Source organism: Cephus cinctus, unplaced genomic scaffold (genome assembly GCF_000341935.2).
Source record: "Cephus cinctus unplaced genomic scaffold, Ccin1 Ccin1_scaffold0168, whole genome shotgun sequence".
In the NCBI taxonomy this organism is placed as follows: Eukaryota; Metazoa; Arthropoda; class Insecta; order Hymenoptera; family Cephidae; genus Cephus; species Cephus cinctus.
In genome coordinates this window covers 528,273-546,553 of record NW_014332892.1, presented here as the reverse complement: position 1 = coordinate 546,553, position 18,281 = coordinate 528,273, and the positions used below count along the sequence as shown (strand labels likewise).

The window sequence follows — 18,281 nt, the reverse complement described above, 5'->3', positions numbered from 1 at the left end:
AACGGCGTAGCTGTGATTCTCCTTGTGATACAAAGTTTTTTAATTTTCTTTCGAACCAGATGAAGAAAATGCCATGTTCTTACATGTGCCGAATTCGTCTTGAAATCCTCTAACAGGCAGGCGTAAAAAAATTATATGTTCAGTTACAAAAAATTCAAGGTGACCTTGAAAAAACATTAAAAAAAGAGTTGACCAGTAATTTTTCACCATCACGTTAAAGCTCTCTTGAAACCATGCAAAAGCTGATAAAAACATTTTCGATCGGACTGCTAATAACAAAGTAATCTATACTGATCACGATTCGTGATTCACCCTGTATACCCACCATAAAGTAAAGCAAGAAAATGCGTAATAAATTTGTATCGAAAACGTATCAAGAAACCTCAACGTATAGGACAGCATAAGAAAAACTCGATCCGAGAAAACAACCTTTAAGAATATCAAATACGCGTCTTTTCCACGAATATCGAACAGCTTCCACAAAGTATTTGGTTTTCGAAATATTCCTCTTTAATATTTCAAAGTTAAACGAGAGCAGGCGCGTCGAACGTAAAATAATCGCAATAAATAAACAAACAGATCAATCAATCTCCTGGCGTGGATAATATACGATTTATTTATTGAACAACGTTATCTCGGTACCCCCTTTAAATTATGAAGTCAAAGCATCCATGCACCATTATCAACCGAATATTAATTATCAACTTCGTTAGGGTTAGCTTCCTCAAGGATTACGAATCTCCGTGGGTTCTAACCGCGCACTAATATTCCCAACTAACTTCAGCGAATTCGCCACTGGATGGGCATAATATGAACACGGTACCTCCATTATTGGAGATCCTCGCGACAAACCCCAACGTCAGATCAGCTGACGTACGGAACCTCTAGGAAACTCATCGTCTGTCCTCTTCTCTCTTAGTGTCAGTGTCATAGCTCCGTCTCACTCGCTCCTTCACTAAACGCCTTTACGCATTTGGAACCTGTGCAGTTCGCTCTGACAGCTCCTGGGTTAGCCTAATCGTTCACGAAGACACTTGGCACGATCTGAAGTACGTCGATAGGTTCGATGTACTCCCTGTAATGAAATATATTTTGACAAAACGACTATAGCTCGAATAGAAAAAAAAGTCGGTCTCTGTTGGGAATATGTAGAATTTATATGACAGTCTCGAAATGGGAATCCACATTACTCACTCTGTATAATCCTTATGGGTTTCGTTCGAAAAGTTCGTTATACCTAACGCGAGTTGAAATGGTCATTCTTGCGTTAATGACCTCTTACGAACTTGCCATAACGTTCGTTATGCAATTTCATAGTTTTCTTACGTCGTTCGTCCTCCTTACGAGTTTCGAATTTTAATACGAATTACGGAGTTGACTATGTTTTTCTTTATGACAATTATTATTTTTTCCCATTTTTTTTTTTTCATCGCTTCAATTTTAATTCCAGTGGTTGGTAGGAAGATGACTATAAATTTTCTTTCTGTAAATAATGGATTACGCCAAAACGCCAATAATTCGATCGCAATGATTTACTCTTCAAAGTTCCTGGAAAATATTCACGCATGAAGTGTTACTGTACTGCGTGGGATTTCCGATAGCGCCACCAGCTCCCGAGGGATGAATTCGTTGCGAATCAACTTGAAAGCCTTTAACCCACATGTACAGCGACAAAGGATTTCCTATTTATCTGCAAAGGGCGAATAAGTAAAGGCTGTACAAAAGAAAATTTTCATTCGAAAGGGTCCAATGGATATTACCCAATTTTTGTATTTCCAACAGAAAAAAAAAAGAGGACAGTCGTATATGATCCGAAGAACAGAAAAAGAGAAACTTCATAACCCATATCCGAATTTTGCAATACAGATAAATTACCCATTAGGTATTTTTGATGCTGTAAACAAACAAATTTTTTTCATCCCCCGCCCTCAATATTTGTCAATCAAGGGTTAATTAAAGTGGAACAAGGTAAAAGTCAAACATTTTTCGTTTGCATTGGGGGTTGATTAGCTGGCGAAGGGAGAGAAGGGGGGGTAAGTCATTATAAGCAAAAGTCTAGTTACACAGCGAGGGTAAGTCTGATAATAATATACGAAGTAAGGGTGGTTTTTGTAATAACGCTTTACTCAAAAAGGGAAAAAAATTTTTTTGCATGAGCTCGACATTTGGAATATCAGAAAAGCTTTTGGGGTCTGCAAGAAAAGCTTATAGCTAAAAAAAATTATATCGTGTATACCAGCGCGGATTTGACGCACGTGGCCCTGCCCACGCGTTTTTCCCTCCGCACTGAATGGACAGGCCACAATGGCTTCGAACTATTCTTACAAACAGCCCCCATCCTTATCCACATGTTCCTTGATATCCTGCAGCCCCTTTTCATCCCTCTTGTCGTTTTAGCACCCTCGCTCCCCTTTACATCCACTCAATACCCCTTTAACCGACATTTATAAAAGGGCCGATCCCGCGGAAACGGATGCGTAGGAAAATACGCATCGCAACGACGCCGGGCGTCGGGGTGCGGGCGCCGCCATAGAAAGTTCGTGCGAATAAAAGGTCTTTAATCAAGTCCCGGTTCCGTATGAGCACCATAACACATCAAACCAAATCCTTCTTTTACATCATCCCTCGTCTCCTTCTATAAGCTTTTTTTTTCAAATCTTCCCTCAACACGTTTTTCTTTTTCTTCTATTTTTACCTCAACTCTTAAGAAAAGTTGTGTAGGAACTTCTCAATGATATTCACAGTGGTATATATTTTAATCGTATATCCTGGCTCGTAGCTTCAGTATCAATCTTTAGTAAATCAGGTAATCGGGTAATCGAAGGTTAGGCCGTCACGTGTCGGAATGTGTCAATCGTTATTCACAGCGATGCTGATTTACCGTTGTTATGGGAAAGCCTGACAAAAATAGAAAATAATTAATGCCGCCCTTACAGGAGCCAATCATCTGCATACTTACCCCCGTTACGCGAGTGAAGTTAATAAATAGGTAAATTGATCGCGTGTCTTCCCCTTCGAGGCATAAAAACAGTAGCGTACGTGCGCGCTCTGGCGAAAGTTTTCCTCCCACTTAATGTCTCGTTAGTTCCTTCCAAGTGAAATACGCGTGCCTTGCGTGCGCGTTTGGCGCATACTGAGGCGCAGCGGACAATAAAAACTACAAGAAGGCTTATCTTATTCCAGTGCTAGTAGCATACAAATTTATTCATAAAATTATCTCTTTGGGAACGAAATCCGTGTTTATTATACTTTATCGAGGATACTTGCTTTTCTTTCTTTCTTCGTCGACCTGACGTGCAAGCGTCGTCTGTGTTATGAATACGTCCGCTTTATGATTTCTGACAGCTTTACGTGGTGCACTCTATCTTCGTTATACAGGAATAATGCATTTATCGGATAAAATATTAGTAGGGAATTATTTTAAAGTCCTTTTTGGTATATATGACTAATTTTAAATATTCTAAAAAAAATCACTAGCCTCACGTACGGTTTAATTTGTTAATTTATGTCAAGGACGAATAAAGAGTTTGATTAAATAGTCTTCTATTTTTAATAACAGGTACGACTGATTGTCATATACAGTCACTTTACGCTTATATTAATTTTGACAATAACCGCCAATTGTTTAATGACTACAGCATTGACGTGTGAAATTCAAATAAAATAAATTTTCAATGGTATCTGCCTAATGAAGTGTAGCAAAACCGCATTCTATTTATTTGAACATACATTCTATTCAATCCACACGCGTTGATTAACATAAAGATTCGTTGGCACGTTTTTACTGGAAACAGATAATTTTTATGGTACTATAAATGTATACAGTAAATAATTAGTCATGCAATGTAAAGTAATAAGCCATATTGTTAAATACATAATGGGTCGACAAATGAAGTTAAATTTAATTGTAACATATTTTTTACGATTGATTAAAGATTTTTTAAGGAGTTACTAAAGATTCCATTTTTCACATTAACGTATGAAACGGTTTTAAAAAAATTTCTCGACACGACAAACTTTTCTATTGAGTCGCCTGGCCCTTTTTTAAAAGGGACAACAATGTCCACTCTCCATTCTCCCTATTGGTTTTTAGGCTGTTTCAAGTTTCGTGAACATTGCTCGCCGCAGATTGCGTAAAACTCTTCGGGCGTTTCCGATGCTGCTATCCATCCACCTTACAGTCCTGAGATATTGTGAGCCCAAATCGCTTTTTCATCAATCACCTTTTGACATGGACGACCGGCTACAGCCACTTCTGCCTCCTCTTAATGGCTACGAATTTTTTTTATCCGAACCATGAAGAATTTCCAAAGACCTCTTTCGTAAAACAACGAAAAAATTTTTAATGGAGCCTGTACAAATGAAATTTCATTATTAAAAGACAAACTTTGCTTACGGAGAGAAATATTTAATCGAGAGTCATATTTCAATTAGATTACTACTGTGTGCATTGCGTAAACAACTTACCATTTAACTGAAAGTTGTCTTGGTACTTACTTTTCACGTTCTGAAACTCCATTTCGAATTTGGCGAAAGAACCTTTTACCCTGTTATACAGAAAAATTGATGCATCATATTTCCAAGAGACTTTTATCCTCACAACGACACGCTGATTTTATACGCTACACAGTTTAGCCAACGTGATCAATCATAAACTCGAAATAGTGGCCGAAATGGTTGGCAAGACATAAATGAGTATCAATGCAGCAGGTGTTGCCAGCACGGCAAAATGTCTTGCGAAAATATACGATTTTTTCATTTCATCACGCTATCATGTAGCAATCATTTTGTAGGTAAGTCACGTTATACTGCACCAAATCTCAAAATGGAAGTTTGTACCTTCATCCATAAAAATGTATTTATTTATGACACACGACTGACTTGGGCACGTATAGAATATGTGGAACTACCTTTTTTTCTCATCTTTTTCGTTACTTGAGTTATACTGGAACACTTTAGAAATTAGCTCTTATCATACGTCAAATCAAGCAAGTTTTATGGATCGTAATAAAATTGAATGAACAATAAATGCAACGAAAGTATATTAAATGGTTTTAATCAAATTGTCACCGCGGGATTAGTGTAATATGTTACTTTATATTATGGCGACGACTATGACGTGTGATCGCTGTGATAGGTGCATAATTAATATAATTAAATGTGCTTTATAGACGTTTATCTTGTATCGATAAAGTAGGATTTTGAGTTACCAAAAATATATACAGGAGTGATTTTCTTCATAATCAAGTACCGGTCTCGCTTATTTTAATCCACTATAAAAGATAAATGAACGAGGAATCTTACAGAATTTGGTGTCGGGTGAGCCTGGAATCCTGTTCTTAAATTCACTCGACATCGTTGCATGGGACAATCGTTGTATGTCATGTAGATCATCCTGATGACATTGCGAATCCCGTACGCGAATATCATCGTATCACATTTTAGTCGTATAAATTCGATTGTAAAGAATAATTTTTTGGAAAATAGCAATCCGAGAGCGATGGACCTAATACCCGCCGTTTCAGAATGTGCACACAGCGCCCTCCGGAGAATCAATTCGATATTGCTCGACCTAAGAACGACAACGATGGTCACATGATTTCGAAAACAGGATCCCAGGATATCGTGACACGAAACCGGGTAACATGCCGACTCTATTTATCTTCAGTTAACGATGTTGCTTGTGTGCATTACTTAGTTCTTTTTAACACCAGTGGAATTTTGAAATTTGTTTCCTGTGGGTGTCCCATGTGATGCAACGAGAACACGTTGCTAGTTTGTTAGATGTTAGTAATCTGAATAACGGTATGTTTTTTAATTTCCGAGTTTTAATTTACGATATACTTTAATGCACAGGAATAAGTGACACTAATAAGGACGTGAGATTTGACAGTTGTCATGCGACTCTTTTCGTTAAATAATATTCGGTATTCATTCTTTCTATTTCATTCTTCCTCTGAACAACGGTGAGAATAAGTTTACTGGCACATCTCCTCATTGGAGGAGTCAGCCATAAGGAAAGGAAGGAAGGACAATAAGTTTATTGTAAAATGTATTGTTGGTGTAATCAATTGTTCCTTATTGTTAGTAACAATAAATAAATGTGTGCGTACTTTTATACATTTGGCATGAAATTATTACAGATAACGTTGTAGGTGTCCAGTCGCGGGTTAGATATTTAAGGGAAAATAATGACCTCAGAAGTCAGTGAAACAAAGCCGGGTGATGGCGATGAAAACAAAGTAATCGAAAATGATAATGGTAATTGATGAAAATTATCATTAAGTAATGAATTTCTTTTTTTAGCCCGTTAAAGCTACCGTTGTGTTATATGAAACGTATTTTTGCTGTTTAGAAACCCTTGAGGCTAGAAAGAAGAAACTTAAGGATGAGATTAACGAATTGAAGGACCTCATGTATCAAATGCAGTGTAATATGAAGATATCTCAGTTTAAAGAAATTCAGAAACTCAATGATCTTGATGATTCATTCAGTATTGGTAGTCCAATCATTCAGAACATGTTTAATGGAGAAATTGATTTACAAAATGATTTATACCGTTATATGGGATTGTATTGTACAAGGTTCAGTGAAAGTTACACATTCAAATTTATAACCACATCTATTTCCACAAAGAATGATGTGAACACTGTACATATAATAAACGAGAATGGTGTAGGAAAATTGGGAAAATCGATCATGCCATTCTCAATAGATATGAATGAAATTTTACAGGAAACTCCCATTGAAGATATGAGCAATATTCCATTGTTTCTAAGGAACTGCAAGCGAAAGCTTCATTATCATTACTTCAGGATGAAACAATACCAGGATTTTGAGGTACTCGTTCCATCATCTCGTAAGACATTTTAATTATTTGGAAACTTGGTATTGATCTTTTATTACTTGAAATTTTAGGCTTTTCTCAGTGGTTTAAAAAATTGTGAATTGAGTACTGATTTGGGATATACTCAAATTATTTTGAAGCTAATAGGAGTCTTGGAAATCGAATCAGGAAGAAATTATGATATTATATTATACTTCTATTATGAATCGGATGATGTTCGGCCACGCATAGTAAAAATTGATTCATTAACAGATGCACAATTATCGGATGAGAAAGTTACAAAATTTAAAAAGTTTTTTAAATATTTTAAACAGTTTCAATTAAAAGTAGCTTTTGAGACAGCTCTGAACACGACACATACAGTTTTTCTATGGACAATAGAATCAGTTGAGAATGATTTCATTGAAATAAGTGTAAGGAATCATTGTAGTTTCACCATTATACTGAACTTTATTCCTATTGTGTAATTTAATTTTTGTTATACAGGATAATGATTCAAATTTTGTAACACCCAAAAGAAAACGTCAAAACCAATCTAAAAAATCCAGAAAGAAACGTCAAAGAGTCAATGAAACGAATACATCAAATCTACATTCTAGTCAAGAATCCCAGCAGGAAGAATCTAATAGCGATACAGAGAATATATCACAAAAAAACTCTGCAAGAGATAATAAAAGCAACACTAAAAACATAAGAACGGTAAAATCAAAAAAAAATGGCACAATAAAAAGGATCCATCGACAGGATTTGATGGAATCAGAGAATGATAGCAAAGAATTGTTCTCGATTCAAGAAGAGAATCGTAAAACTAAGACAATTCCAAAAGGAGTCGAAAGCAATTCAAACATTTTAAAAAAGAAGTCCAAAGGTGCTGATCCCAAACAGAGGACCCTTAATTTTGGTAGTTTGCTAGAGAAAAGTGATAATAATAATGATAAGATTAAAAATATGACTGCTATGAGAAAATCGATAAAATGGGCCGACGAAATTTCAGGGAAAGGAAAAGAGATCGAATCGAAATCCATCACAAATAATATAAAGCAAGATGCTGCTATACTTACTAGCACACCTATTAGGAAAAAGAAATTTAAAAAAAATAAGTTAATTGTACCTGCCGGACAGGAACTAAGCGTCATCAACAAAGTATCCGATATATTTCCGGTATCGAATGAATCCGAATCAAGAAATGAACAAAATATTACAGCTGATCAAGTTACTAAAAATTCAAGAACCATGAAGGACTCCAATGATTCCAGTGACACCAATTCCGAAACAAGTCATGAAACGGACATGTATGATAAAGAATTGTTAAACGAATTACAATTAATAACGGGAAAAGACAGGACTGCCGTTACAAAAAAACAAAAAGCGAAATCGACACTTCCGGTTAAAAAAGAAAGAAAAAATATTGAAAAATAAAAAATAATATATGCTCATAAACTGTATACGAAGGGTGTTGATACATTTTACATGATCTTTTACAATGAAAATTGCGATATTTCTGAATAAAATCAAGGTTAAATGATATTGATAGCTACAATAAAAATGTTTTTATAATTTGTAATTATAGCTGTTTTTTAACCAATATTATGCAAACCTTATAAAGTATAAATTGTCCGAAAGAATGCCATTCTAGATAACAAAATTTTCCACAAACGTGATAATACATTTTTTCTCTCATCATCAATCATTTTCTCATTACGTTCCTTCATCAATGCCAAAAATACTTGTTCCATCATCGGCTGATTCAAAGAAAAATCCATTACTGTAGCATGACGTATTCTTATTTTCTCAATTTTCTCAAAAACGTTACTATACGGAATATCACTGGGCAATTCATACTTCAAAATTGCCTACAAAAAATTCATATAAATCAGCAATAAATAATATTTATAATCACATCTTACATTATTAAACTAACCAGATGTCTATCTTTGAATACGATTTTTGGAAATGCTTCCTCAATAGTTTTCATGACAGCGTCAAGCGTTTCTTGTTTGAATTCCGTGTGCAATCTGATTCGCAAAGTAAAGTTGCTTCCATGTTTCTGCTTGAGACTTTCACACGAATCCAAAGCAATAAACTGACCATCAACCAAAATACCAACGCGCAGACACAAAGCCTCAGCCTCTTCCATACTATATTGCGACATATATTTTAAAAGTTGCTACCATAACCTATTATTGGGAAATTTTGTGCATCAAATATATACTTGTGAGTGGTGACTAAAAGTGATCTTCCCATTTCGCGCATCTGATGCAAAGTGTCGCACAATGCGTGCCTAGTCATGATGTCTATGCCCGAAGAAGGTTCGTCCAACAGTATTATTGGCAAGTCGCCTATTAAACATTGAAGAATACATATTTTCCTTCGAACCCCCCAAGGACAAGATTCTATTTTCATATTTTCAAAATCCAAAAGATCTGAAATGTGCAATGTCATTGAAGAGTTTCATAGTTTAACAGCACAGTCGAATATGATTTACAATTTCCTACGTACCAAAAATGTCCAACCACTTGTTTACTTCCTCTGCAATATTTCGAAACGGTATACCACGAAGTGCTGCAAACATTTCCAAGTTTTGACGACCCGTTAGGAATAGGTTTAAGCCACCGATTTGAGGACAGTAACCGGTCATGCCTATAAACTACAAAAATTAAAAAATACAATAATAATATTATTTATTTATAAATTACTAAATATACGTTCAAGACGAATGTATTAATTCACTTTATCGTGATCTCGCGTTAATTCCCAATCGCGTATCACTGCTCTTCCAGTATTTATTCTTGATTGACCAGTCAGCATTTTGAAGATGGTCGACTTGCCAGAACTATTTGCCCCAAGTAATCCAAAACATTCCTGTTTTTTGATCTATTGAACCACACCAAATTATAAGAAAAAAAATGTCTACCGTATCATACAAATAAAGATAATGTATTTTCTTACAGTAAAATTAATGCCGCGAACAACGGTAACGTTTTCATATTTTTTTGACAGATTTTGAACTACTAATGCAATGTTGCCTGGTAGACAATTTTCCATTTCATATACTACAAATATACATATTTATTTATTTAGTCGTCTAAACTTCAAATTAAAAAGAGACATTTCTACCTTTCATAAGTTTATCAACTTTCTCCTTCTCTATAAGAATTTCCGGCTGCACCCGTTGATCAATTACTTGCGCGTCATTCGAAAACATTTTGTACCATTTCATTCTATTCTTGTCCTCGAAAATTTCGCGCAATAAGTTAAACAGAAAAGCTTGCGAGATCAATATCAAGATATCCTCGGCAATCGAGTGAAAGTAATTCACTCCAGATTGTTTAGTGAATATAACGCTCAGTGGTTGGTAACAACTCTGATTTTTACAGTTCTCTAAAATGCACTCATAACTTTTTTATTTTATCTTTTACAAGATTAACTTTTACAAGACTATTTACAGACCAACCAGTACTTACGGCAGCATGGATCCTCAAGACCCAAATCGGTTCCGCACGCGTTGTGAATTTTGCACTGCTTATTATACAAGCTCAGTGTAATATAATTACTGATAATACAAGATAATACATACGGCGGAAAAGCATGTAGAATTATTTCAAGAATAAGTTTGCCAGTACTACCAAGCAAGTGCACCAGTAATGGAAGAGTAACAGATGCATTTATCAACAACACTGTAAGGATATACAATTAATTTTAATTAAGAATCAAAATCGTTAATTATATATTAATTTCGTTATTACCAATCACAAGGTTCATCAAAATCAGAATCATATAAACGGTATTGGTACGACGAGAAAATACTTGTATCAAATATCCAATTGGAATGGCGGCAACGCCATAACACAAGAAGATCATGAAACCTTGAACTGATTAAAAAGAAGATGGTAAATTATCAACATTTAATTTCGCAAGTTTCTCTTTCATTCTATTTTCATACCAAATTCGATTCCAGTAATACGAATAGCACTGCTGTACGTCAAAAGGCCCATGAGTGACGTAACAAGAAGTGAAATGGCATACAGTACAATATCTACAATATAAATAGGCATCCAGTAGAGCAGCGTTGTCATTCCAACTGTATTCAGTTGGAGAACTTTCGATACAGATTTGACTTCTTTGGTCACCATGTCTATAGTCGGTATAATTAACAGCAAAGACACTGCTATAGCTACGTTTTCCCAATTTCGTATACTGCGCGGATGGACCAAACGATGCTGCCACTATTGACAATAAGAAATTTTACAATTGTGTACTATAATATTTTTAATTAAATTTTTTTTTAGTTACCAATCTTGGATCCACTATTGGTTGGCTGTTCAATTTGATTTTTACATTGGACGAACCTGTATAATAATGCAGCAATGCATTGTGCAATAGGTTTATTGCTATGGGTCCACTGTGCACTGCCGTCGACGAGTACATTAAGTCTACACGTGCTTTTTTCATAATATCAACAGCTATGAAATATCGATCTCTGAACTGAATTAATTATTTGTTATCTTTGATTGTTATATATATTTTTTATTTTTTTTTGTTACCTCTATCGAATGCAGATTCGGATGTATCATTAAGTCTGAGGAGGTGATATTTTTTGAGATGTGAAAATTTCCCAATTTATTGTACGTCTGGCCAGTTGTATATAACGAATGTAGAAATGTTTTGGTATTACCAGTATTGGCTGCATAATACAACATTCGATAATTGTTCGCCGTGTATTTTGTGACATTCATGTGCATCTCTCTGTAATATATCATATACTTGAGCGAATAAAAATTTTGATTTTTTCCATCCAGTCGTGGCGCAGGGTCTGACAGACCCACAGGCGCACATTTCTTATGATAAAAAAGTCTTTACTACTGAATGGGTAATTGAATAATATTACTAGACATACGCTGTTCGGAATATGAATAAAGTACCCAATTCGCTGATCATCATAGTTAGAGCACAGGCTATAAAGGACAAGAATATCTAAAAAAAAAAATAAAAATAACATAGATACAATAAAACAGTGAATAGGAGTCAATATAAAGAATAGTCTCACGGAGAACACGTAAAGCTTCCACGAAGAAAGAAGATGTAAGAATTTTTTGTAAAACATAGTCAAGACCTGTTGACGCCATAAAATTCGACCGTTAAGACGCTCCCAAGTTTTCTCTAAAAAATCCAAGAAAAAACAAACAAGTTTATAATGTTCAAAATGACCCTATATAATCGTGTCAAGAATACCTGAATAAATTACCCGAGTGTAACAGATCTCTTCTTCTCTTTTGCGTAATTCCTTCGTATTTGTCAAACGGCAAGTACACGCGACGTTCTCTGTACTGACTCGCCAGACCAATTCTATGCAGAAAAAGAGGCAAAATAGTGGCACCTTATTTCACAAGCAAAAATCTTACCGACCGAGTTCATTTGGTATCCGATTAACCAATAAATTTTCAAACCTCAGAAATTGACCTTCGATGCTGGCTGCATTAACGGCCAGGGAATTAATTTGCAATTCCTCCTTGTTGTGCTCGAGGAATTGTAACAATTTCGTCATTCTCGTTCCACGCGCTAGATCAAATCTCACAACCAGACCCATAGTGCTCCTGAGTTTTACCGGTTGAGACGAATATTGCTGTATTTCTATGTGCAGGTTATCCAAGTCGCAATCTTCCTGAATTACTATACTAAGCACGAATCCAATCCCTTGACAAAAACATAACAGGTTAATAACGCAAGTGATAAATAATCAAAACTTTAGCCGAGACACGAACCATAGCGTCGATTAAGGTACATTTTCGTCCCGTAACACTCAATCCTGCCGTTAGCTATTATGGCAATTCTATCCGCCAGAATATCTGCAGCCTCCATGGAATTCGTAGCCATAATGATAGTCTTATTCTTCTTTATCGACTGCGTGTACAAATTAAAGTAGATAAAAATATTAGTTTCTATTTTCACCATTATTCATTTAACCTAACCGACAGTATGTCCCAGACTTGTCTTCTGTACTCTGGATCAATTCCATAGGTAGGTTCATCCAGAATCAGTATCTGTATGAAGATTTGAATTAAGGTTAGTAATTATTTAACAACAAATTTTTTTAATTTCCACCTTTGCTCCACCAATCAAAGCCATTGCCAGACACACGCGTCTCTGTATACCAAACGAGAAGTTCTTGGTCTTAGAATCTTTGACAGCTGTCAAACCAAGCTGGTCCAAAAGATCTAGTGCTGCTACATTGGCATTCTTGTACGACATGCCTTTCATCTACAAAAACCAGAATGAAAGTCAAAGTGCATATGTTACGTAATAAATCGAGGTACCCGCCTGTCACTTGCAAAATCAAGAGTTTCTGGAGAATGCAAAAGATGGCGAACCAAGACTCCTAAACTACTTTCTACTTTCGATAATAAACTCAACTAGGCTCCCGTCTTGTTTCTCTTGCAGTCATGATCTACTGCTTTTGCACTCATTTCTTTTCCCTCAAATTCTTTTTACGTAAAACGAACAGCACTGTAGTTACCATTCCGAACATGTAGAGGTGTTGCACAATTGTCAGATAATTAACCAAGATATTCTCTTGAGGACAGTAACCAATTAAGTGTCCATCTGATTCCTCGTCCAAGTTGTAATCTCTGCCTTCTATGTAAACCTGTCCACGATTTGGTTTGTACGTGCCTAATTTTTGAAAAAAAATTGTTACCTATAAAAAAACCAAAAATCACAATTTTCATTCACCTATTATCATCTTCAAAAGACTGCTCTTTCCAGCTCCATTGTGTCCCAGTAGAACGTTGAATTCGCCGTGATAAAAATCTATCGACATCTCGTTGACAGCTACAATTTTTTCGCTCAGCCGGCCAAATTTCTTCGTCACTTTCTTCACTCTGATCGATGGCTACTATCAATTTTTCCATTGTGATTTTTTTCCCTCGATCTTATAATTTTTATTTAGCTTATAGCTCACTATGATTTTCGATGACGTCTGCTCGACGGCTGACCAGTTGGTAGTACCTCTCAGTGTTGTATCGAAATCCTGAAGAACTTTTTTACCTTTCTGAAACAATTCATTCGTATCGAGTCCAAATTTCAATTATAAATCTACCTAGCTGATTACGTAATTTGAAAAATACTTTGCATGGGTAATAACAGGGTTTGGCACTGCCGAATCTTCCTGGGTTTATATTATCCATGTAAACAGTCAGGAGACTCCAGATGATAATATGGACTGCCCAGGATGTCAAAATGATACCAATTGAAATTTTATCCTTGGCACTAATTATATTGTAGACGTCATGGTATTCGAAATTTTTTCTCGTCTTCGCTTCCATTTGCAGTCTAGCCAATTTTCTGCTCGACAGCTCGCCTATATACTCGGTTCACGGTCAATGTAAATTCTTTTTTTCTTATAAAATATTGGTATAACGTAATTGCTAAGCGAGTTACTAATTATATCGTTGCTGACTAATACTTGCCAATTTGTCCGCTTGACGTAAACGTTATTATACCGTAAAGTAGCCCGCTGTGAGGTAACGCTAAGGATAAGATTTTGGCGTAGATCGACGAATTTGCCAAAAATTGATCCAGCACGATAGTCAGATGTGCCAATAATAACCAGAGGAGCAGACTCGTTATCAGTGCCTTTATCGCTGAAATTATTAATATTGCTAATTGACAGTTACGATGATCAGGTAAGTGCATGATGAAAAAAAATATATTATACCTTGATTGAAAAACGTGCCTATCATGAACATAAAGCAGCTGGTCATTGTGATATACGTCAGTATGAAAATAGCAATAGTTGCTGGATTGCTGTTGGAATAAACAGGATACAGAAGTGCCGTTGTGACGATGGTTACTGGAATCGCTACGATCATCAGGTAATAGATCCATCCGATATATAAAACCGTGATAGATATATTCATCATGCGCATTAGCTCCTGATAAACATATCGTGACTGTTGTTTCGTTTTGTAAGGTCGAATTTACGAATTATGACGTCAGAACTCACTCGAAAACCTGTTTTCTTGTCATGAATGATTTTCTGCAAAGTGGCAATTGGCAGGAGCAAAAAAGCTACGACCGTCATGTAATAGATTACACTGACATTGGGTCTGGTGACGGATGGCATTATTAAAAAATTTATTTTGTAAAAGGGAAAACGACCCAGGATCAACTGCCAAAGATCTATTATTGAGAATTGAATTTCAAAAATCTATTTACTTATTCTTACTTGCTTCGCAACAATTGGCTTCTCTTGATCGCGCCACATGTCAACGAAGGAACTCTCGATCGCCATTTGCAAGGCCATGAAACCGCTGATTATATATGGATCTGTGATAAATGATCTATCGTGTAAGCGATCTATTCAGTTAAGGCTAGGTTCGTTTACACTATTTACCATCATCCGATGGTTCCTCGTCGTTAAACATTATCATGCGATTGCGACCGATTTCTGAGGAGCGGATCTTGTAATCAAGTAATTTTGGTTTTTCTGTGGTTTCGTTATCAATCTTGAAAATCACCCAAAATACATTGCCTGTGTAATTTTTCGAACGATGCGACAGGATCAATTCTCTCTCGCTTGTGGCTGCTGATACTGAAATATTGATTGGCATTTTTTGTAGATTTAAAAAAAAAAATTTTATGCTTACTTTTTATATTTAGCAGATCGGAAACTTTTGATATTAGATCATTCGCGAATTTATGCTTTGGAGTGTACCAGCATTGCGTCACTTTTGGAAAACGATTGAAAATGTCTTCTCTGGAAAATCTTTCTACATTCTGATGGTGATGAAATAATAAAATTTTGTATTAATATTTTCATACGTCGAGTAACATTTTTATTATTTTTTCTCCAATTAATTAGTCGTAATTAATAATTAGTCGTAAGTAATAAGACTATATTAACGACGTGCCTGTAAATTGAGTGCCAGTGGTTCGAAGATCAATCGAATCTGTATGGAGAAGACTATCGGTATGAGCAATTCAAAAATCATGATCACAGCAGCGTGTCTTCTCATCAATATGGCTTTCCAAAAAAGTACCCGGGAGCGATTCCGAAATTTCTTTAGCTTGACTTTTGACATATTCAAAATTCCCAATCAATTTGATGATTGTGAGAAATAAAAAACTGTCGCGTAACAGACTTCAGCTGTCAAATTGACAATTTCCAGTTACTCTGCAGATCTATCGTCGAGTGACAGAATTGAGAAAAAAAAAATACGTCAAACAAGCATGGCTGCATTAAGATCAGTCGCAAGAATCCAACCACGTTATCTCGTTTCTAAGTAATTTGATATTCAAAATCATTTAAAAAATTCCTAAAATCTGGAAACATTAATTTTTCTAATTTTTACAGAATCCTTAACCCACTCTTTGACGTCTCTCGGCTGTCTTACGAGTTATTTGTACTATCAACAAGGATAAGTCTGGAAATCATTATAGCCACGTACAGACTTCTGATACCAGTATCGATGAAGAATCTATGTGGTGAAACAGTTCTTGTAAGAAAAAAAAACATAAAATTTCACTCAAACACAATAAAATCTCGTTAAGTGAACGCGTTGGGATAAGTAAGATAAGCCAGTTAAATGCTTCCTTATCACTATTCACCGTCGTTACCTGTTTCCAAAGACACAGTCCTTCCGCGCTTATATAATAATATACTCGGTAGATGATAACAGGGAAAATCCTGATGCCTCGAATCAAAAGAGGCACGAGTGATCGGAGGTCAAACGTTCACTTAACGTGCATTCACTTAACGGGAGTCTACTGTACTGATAACCATTGTGTATCGTAATTACAGTTGTTGTCCTGATACAGGAAATTCACAAGATTTCTTGATCAAGCATAATTTTATTTTATGCCCAACGAACCATAATATACCAACAGTACTTCCAATGCGATATTATTTAATTGTTTGTTGTAATCAATAATCAATTAGAATATATCTCGCGTTGGATTATCGTTATTTTAAATAAAAAATTGAACTTTTGTTCCAGGTAACAGGGGCTGGTCACGGAATTGGCAAGGAATTGGCAGTGCAACTTGCTGGCATGGGTTGTATTGTCGTATGTTGGGATAATGACAGGGATGCCAATCGGTCGACAATGAATGAAATATTAGAAGCTGGGGGTGAAGTAATTGGCAATCGCTGATATTTCAGTACCTTAACTTATTATTATTTGTGCATCGTTCAAGGTATACGGATACGTAGTTGACGTTGCCAAAAGGATGGAAATTCGCGAAGCTGTCAGGTTGATGAGAAAAGTGGGCATTCCCGAAGTGACTATTCTAGTCAACAATGCAGCCATATTGATGCACAAATCATTATTATCCCACGAAGATAACGAGATAGAAGATACATTCGCTGTGAATGTTTTTTCGAATTTTTGGGTATATCGGATACGATTTTGAAAAAAAAATCAAATTGAATTTTACAAATTTATTTTTACAGACGATAGAAGCATTTTTACCTGCTATGCTTCAGAACGACAAAGGCCACATAGTCTGCATGAGTAGCATGTGTGGCATATATGGGATTCCACAAAAAGTCCCTTACTGTTCCTCGAAATTTGCTATTCGCGGTGAGATAAAATAGTGATAACTATGATCAAAGAATTTTGAGAAAAATTTTTTTTACAGGCTTCATGGAAGCTCTCCGCGAGGAAGTTCGACTTTTCCAAAGAAAACTAGGCGTACGTTTCACTACGATTTATCCGTTTTACGTTAATACAGGTTTAGCCAGGGATCCAAAGTACAGGTGAAATTTACATATGTGAAAATACCGAGAATATAAACTTGTTACTAATATACTGTTATTTTTTAGATTTCCTTACATATTTCGTGCAGTCTCACCAGCTTATGCAGCTCAGGAAGTCATTAAGGCTGTGCGTAGAGACTATACGGAGTATTCCATACCTAGATGCCTCTTTTCGTTAAATTCGATAAACAGGTATAACGAATTTCAAGATAATTCAATTATTTATTAAAATTCGTACTGAATATTTTTTAAGGATCCTTCCCGAATCAGCAATGAGATTGATTTTGGATTACTTGGCAGATATTAGTAACAAGGAACAACAATCAGAAGAGAGCTCTTAAAAAATTCTAATATAATTTAACGATCGCTTATGAATTATAACGATGTAGATATTCGAGTAATTATATACGAATAATTATAGTCAGTGACAAATGCCCCAATAATGTCATAATAAAAGTAATTAAAAATTAAAAATTTTCCATAGGGATCCGATTACCATAGTCATTGAATATGCAAAAACCCATTTTTAAGCCACCATCTATTGATGTCTCAATAAAACAATCATAATAGTATCTATCATAGAAAAAGGTGATAGTAACAATTTTGAAAATATAAAATTTTGTAATATCACATATTTTTATGTAAATCCTAAAAATTTACTCAGTACTTTTCATACTT

At 35.5% G+C, this 18,281-nt stretch overlaps 3 protein-coding genes across 17 annotated transcripts; 2 read left to right on the top strand and 1 right to left on the bottom strand.

Moving 5' to 3' along the window:
* Positions 1-5,650: 5,650 nt before the first annotated feature.
* On the top strand, positions 5,651-8,411 carry LOC107264346. Of its 9 annotated transcripts, none has more exons than XM_015732508.2 (6): positions 5,653-5,786; positions 5,857-5,966; positions 6,144-6,261; positions 6,356-6,840; positions 6,919-7,260; positions 7,334-8,411. In XM_015732508.2, exons 3-6 carry the CDS (start codon positions 6,192-6,194, stop codon positions 8,264-8,266), a joined length of 1,830 nt encoding a protein of 609 aa, XP_015587994.1. In that variant the 5' UTR covers positions 5,653-5,786; positions 5,857-5,966; positions 6,144-6,191; the 3' UTR covers positions 8,267-8,411. The 9 variants fall into 9 exon arrangements, with proteins under 9 accessions (XP_015587991.1, XP_015587989.1, XP_015587994.1 ...); XM_025081208.1 differs by having other exon boundaries at positions 5,857-6,052; XM_015732506.2 differs by having other exon boundaries at positions 5,857-6,083; positions 6,156-6,261.
* Positions 8,383-15,626, bottom strand: LOC107264344 (ATP-binding cassette sub-family A member 3). Of its 2 annotated transcripts, XM_025081207.1 has the most exons (29): positions 15,493-15,626; positions 15,240-15,437; positions 15,072-15,172; positions 14,850-15,014; positions 14,562-14,778; positions 14,314-14,487; positions 13,972-14,204; positions 13,806-13,895; positions 13,577-13,736; positions 13,362-13,516; positions 12,950-13,105; positions 12,817-12,888; positions 12,610-12,748; positions 12,295-12,541; positions 12,093-12,193; positions 11,895-12,007; positions 11,745-11,821; positions 11,392-11,593; positions 11,141-11,332; positions 10,791-11,073; positions 10,594-10,719; positions 10,312-10,524; positions 9,965-10,228; positions 9,797-9,900; positions 9,578-9,721; positions 9,347-9,494; positions 9,060-9,270; positions 8,769-8,985; positions 8,383-8,700 (listed from the first exon to the last, which is right to left on the bottom strand). In XM_025081207.1, the coding sequence occupies exons 2-29, from the start codon at positions 15,274-15,276 to the stop codon at positions 8,446-8,448; spliced, it is 4,596 nt and encodes a 1,531-aa protein (XP_024936975.1). In that variant the 5' UTR covers positions 15,277-15,437; positions 15,493-15,626; the 3' UTR covers positions 8,383-8,445. The 2 variants fall into 2 exon arrangements, with proteins under 2 accessions (XP_024936975.1, XP_024936974.1); XM_025081206.1 differs by having other exon boundaries at positions 15,240-15,500.
* Positions 12,740-18,111, top strand: LOC107264347 (short-chain dehydrogenase/reductase family 16C member 6). 6 transcript variants are annotated; one of them, XM_015732514.2, is made up of 9 exons: positions 14,270-14,529; positions 14,597-14,718; positions 16,200-16,344; positions 16,843-16,980; positions 17,042-17,236; positions 17,298-17,427; positions 17,486-17,603; positions 17,670-17,795; positions 17,857-18,109. In XM_015732514.2, exons 2-9 carry the CDS (start codon positions 14,690-14,692, stop codon positions 17,942-17,944), a joined length of 969 nt encoding a protein of 322 aa, XP_015588000.1. In that variant the 5' UTR covers positions 14,270-14,529; positions 14,597-14,689; the 3' UTR covers positions 17,945-18,109. The 6 variants fall into 6 exon arrangements, with proteins under 6 accessions (XP_015588005.1, XP_015588004.1, XP_015588000.1 ...); XM_015732519.2 differs by lacking the exons at positions 14,270-14,529; positions 14,597-14,718 and adding an exon at positions 12,740-12,865 and having other exon boundaries at positions 17,857-18,107; XM_015732518.2 differs by lacking the exons at positions 14,270-14,529; positions 14,597-14,718 and adding an exon at positions 12,803-12,910 and having other exon boundaries at positions 17,857-18,107.
* Positions 18,112-18,281: the final 170 nt, after the last annotated feature.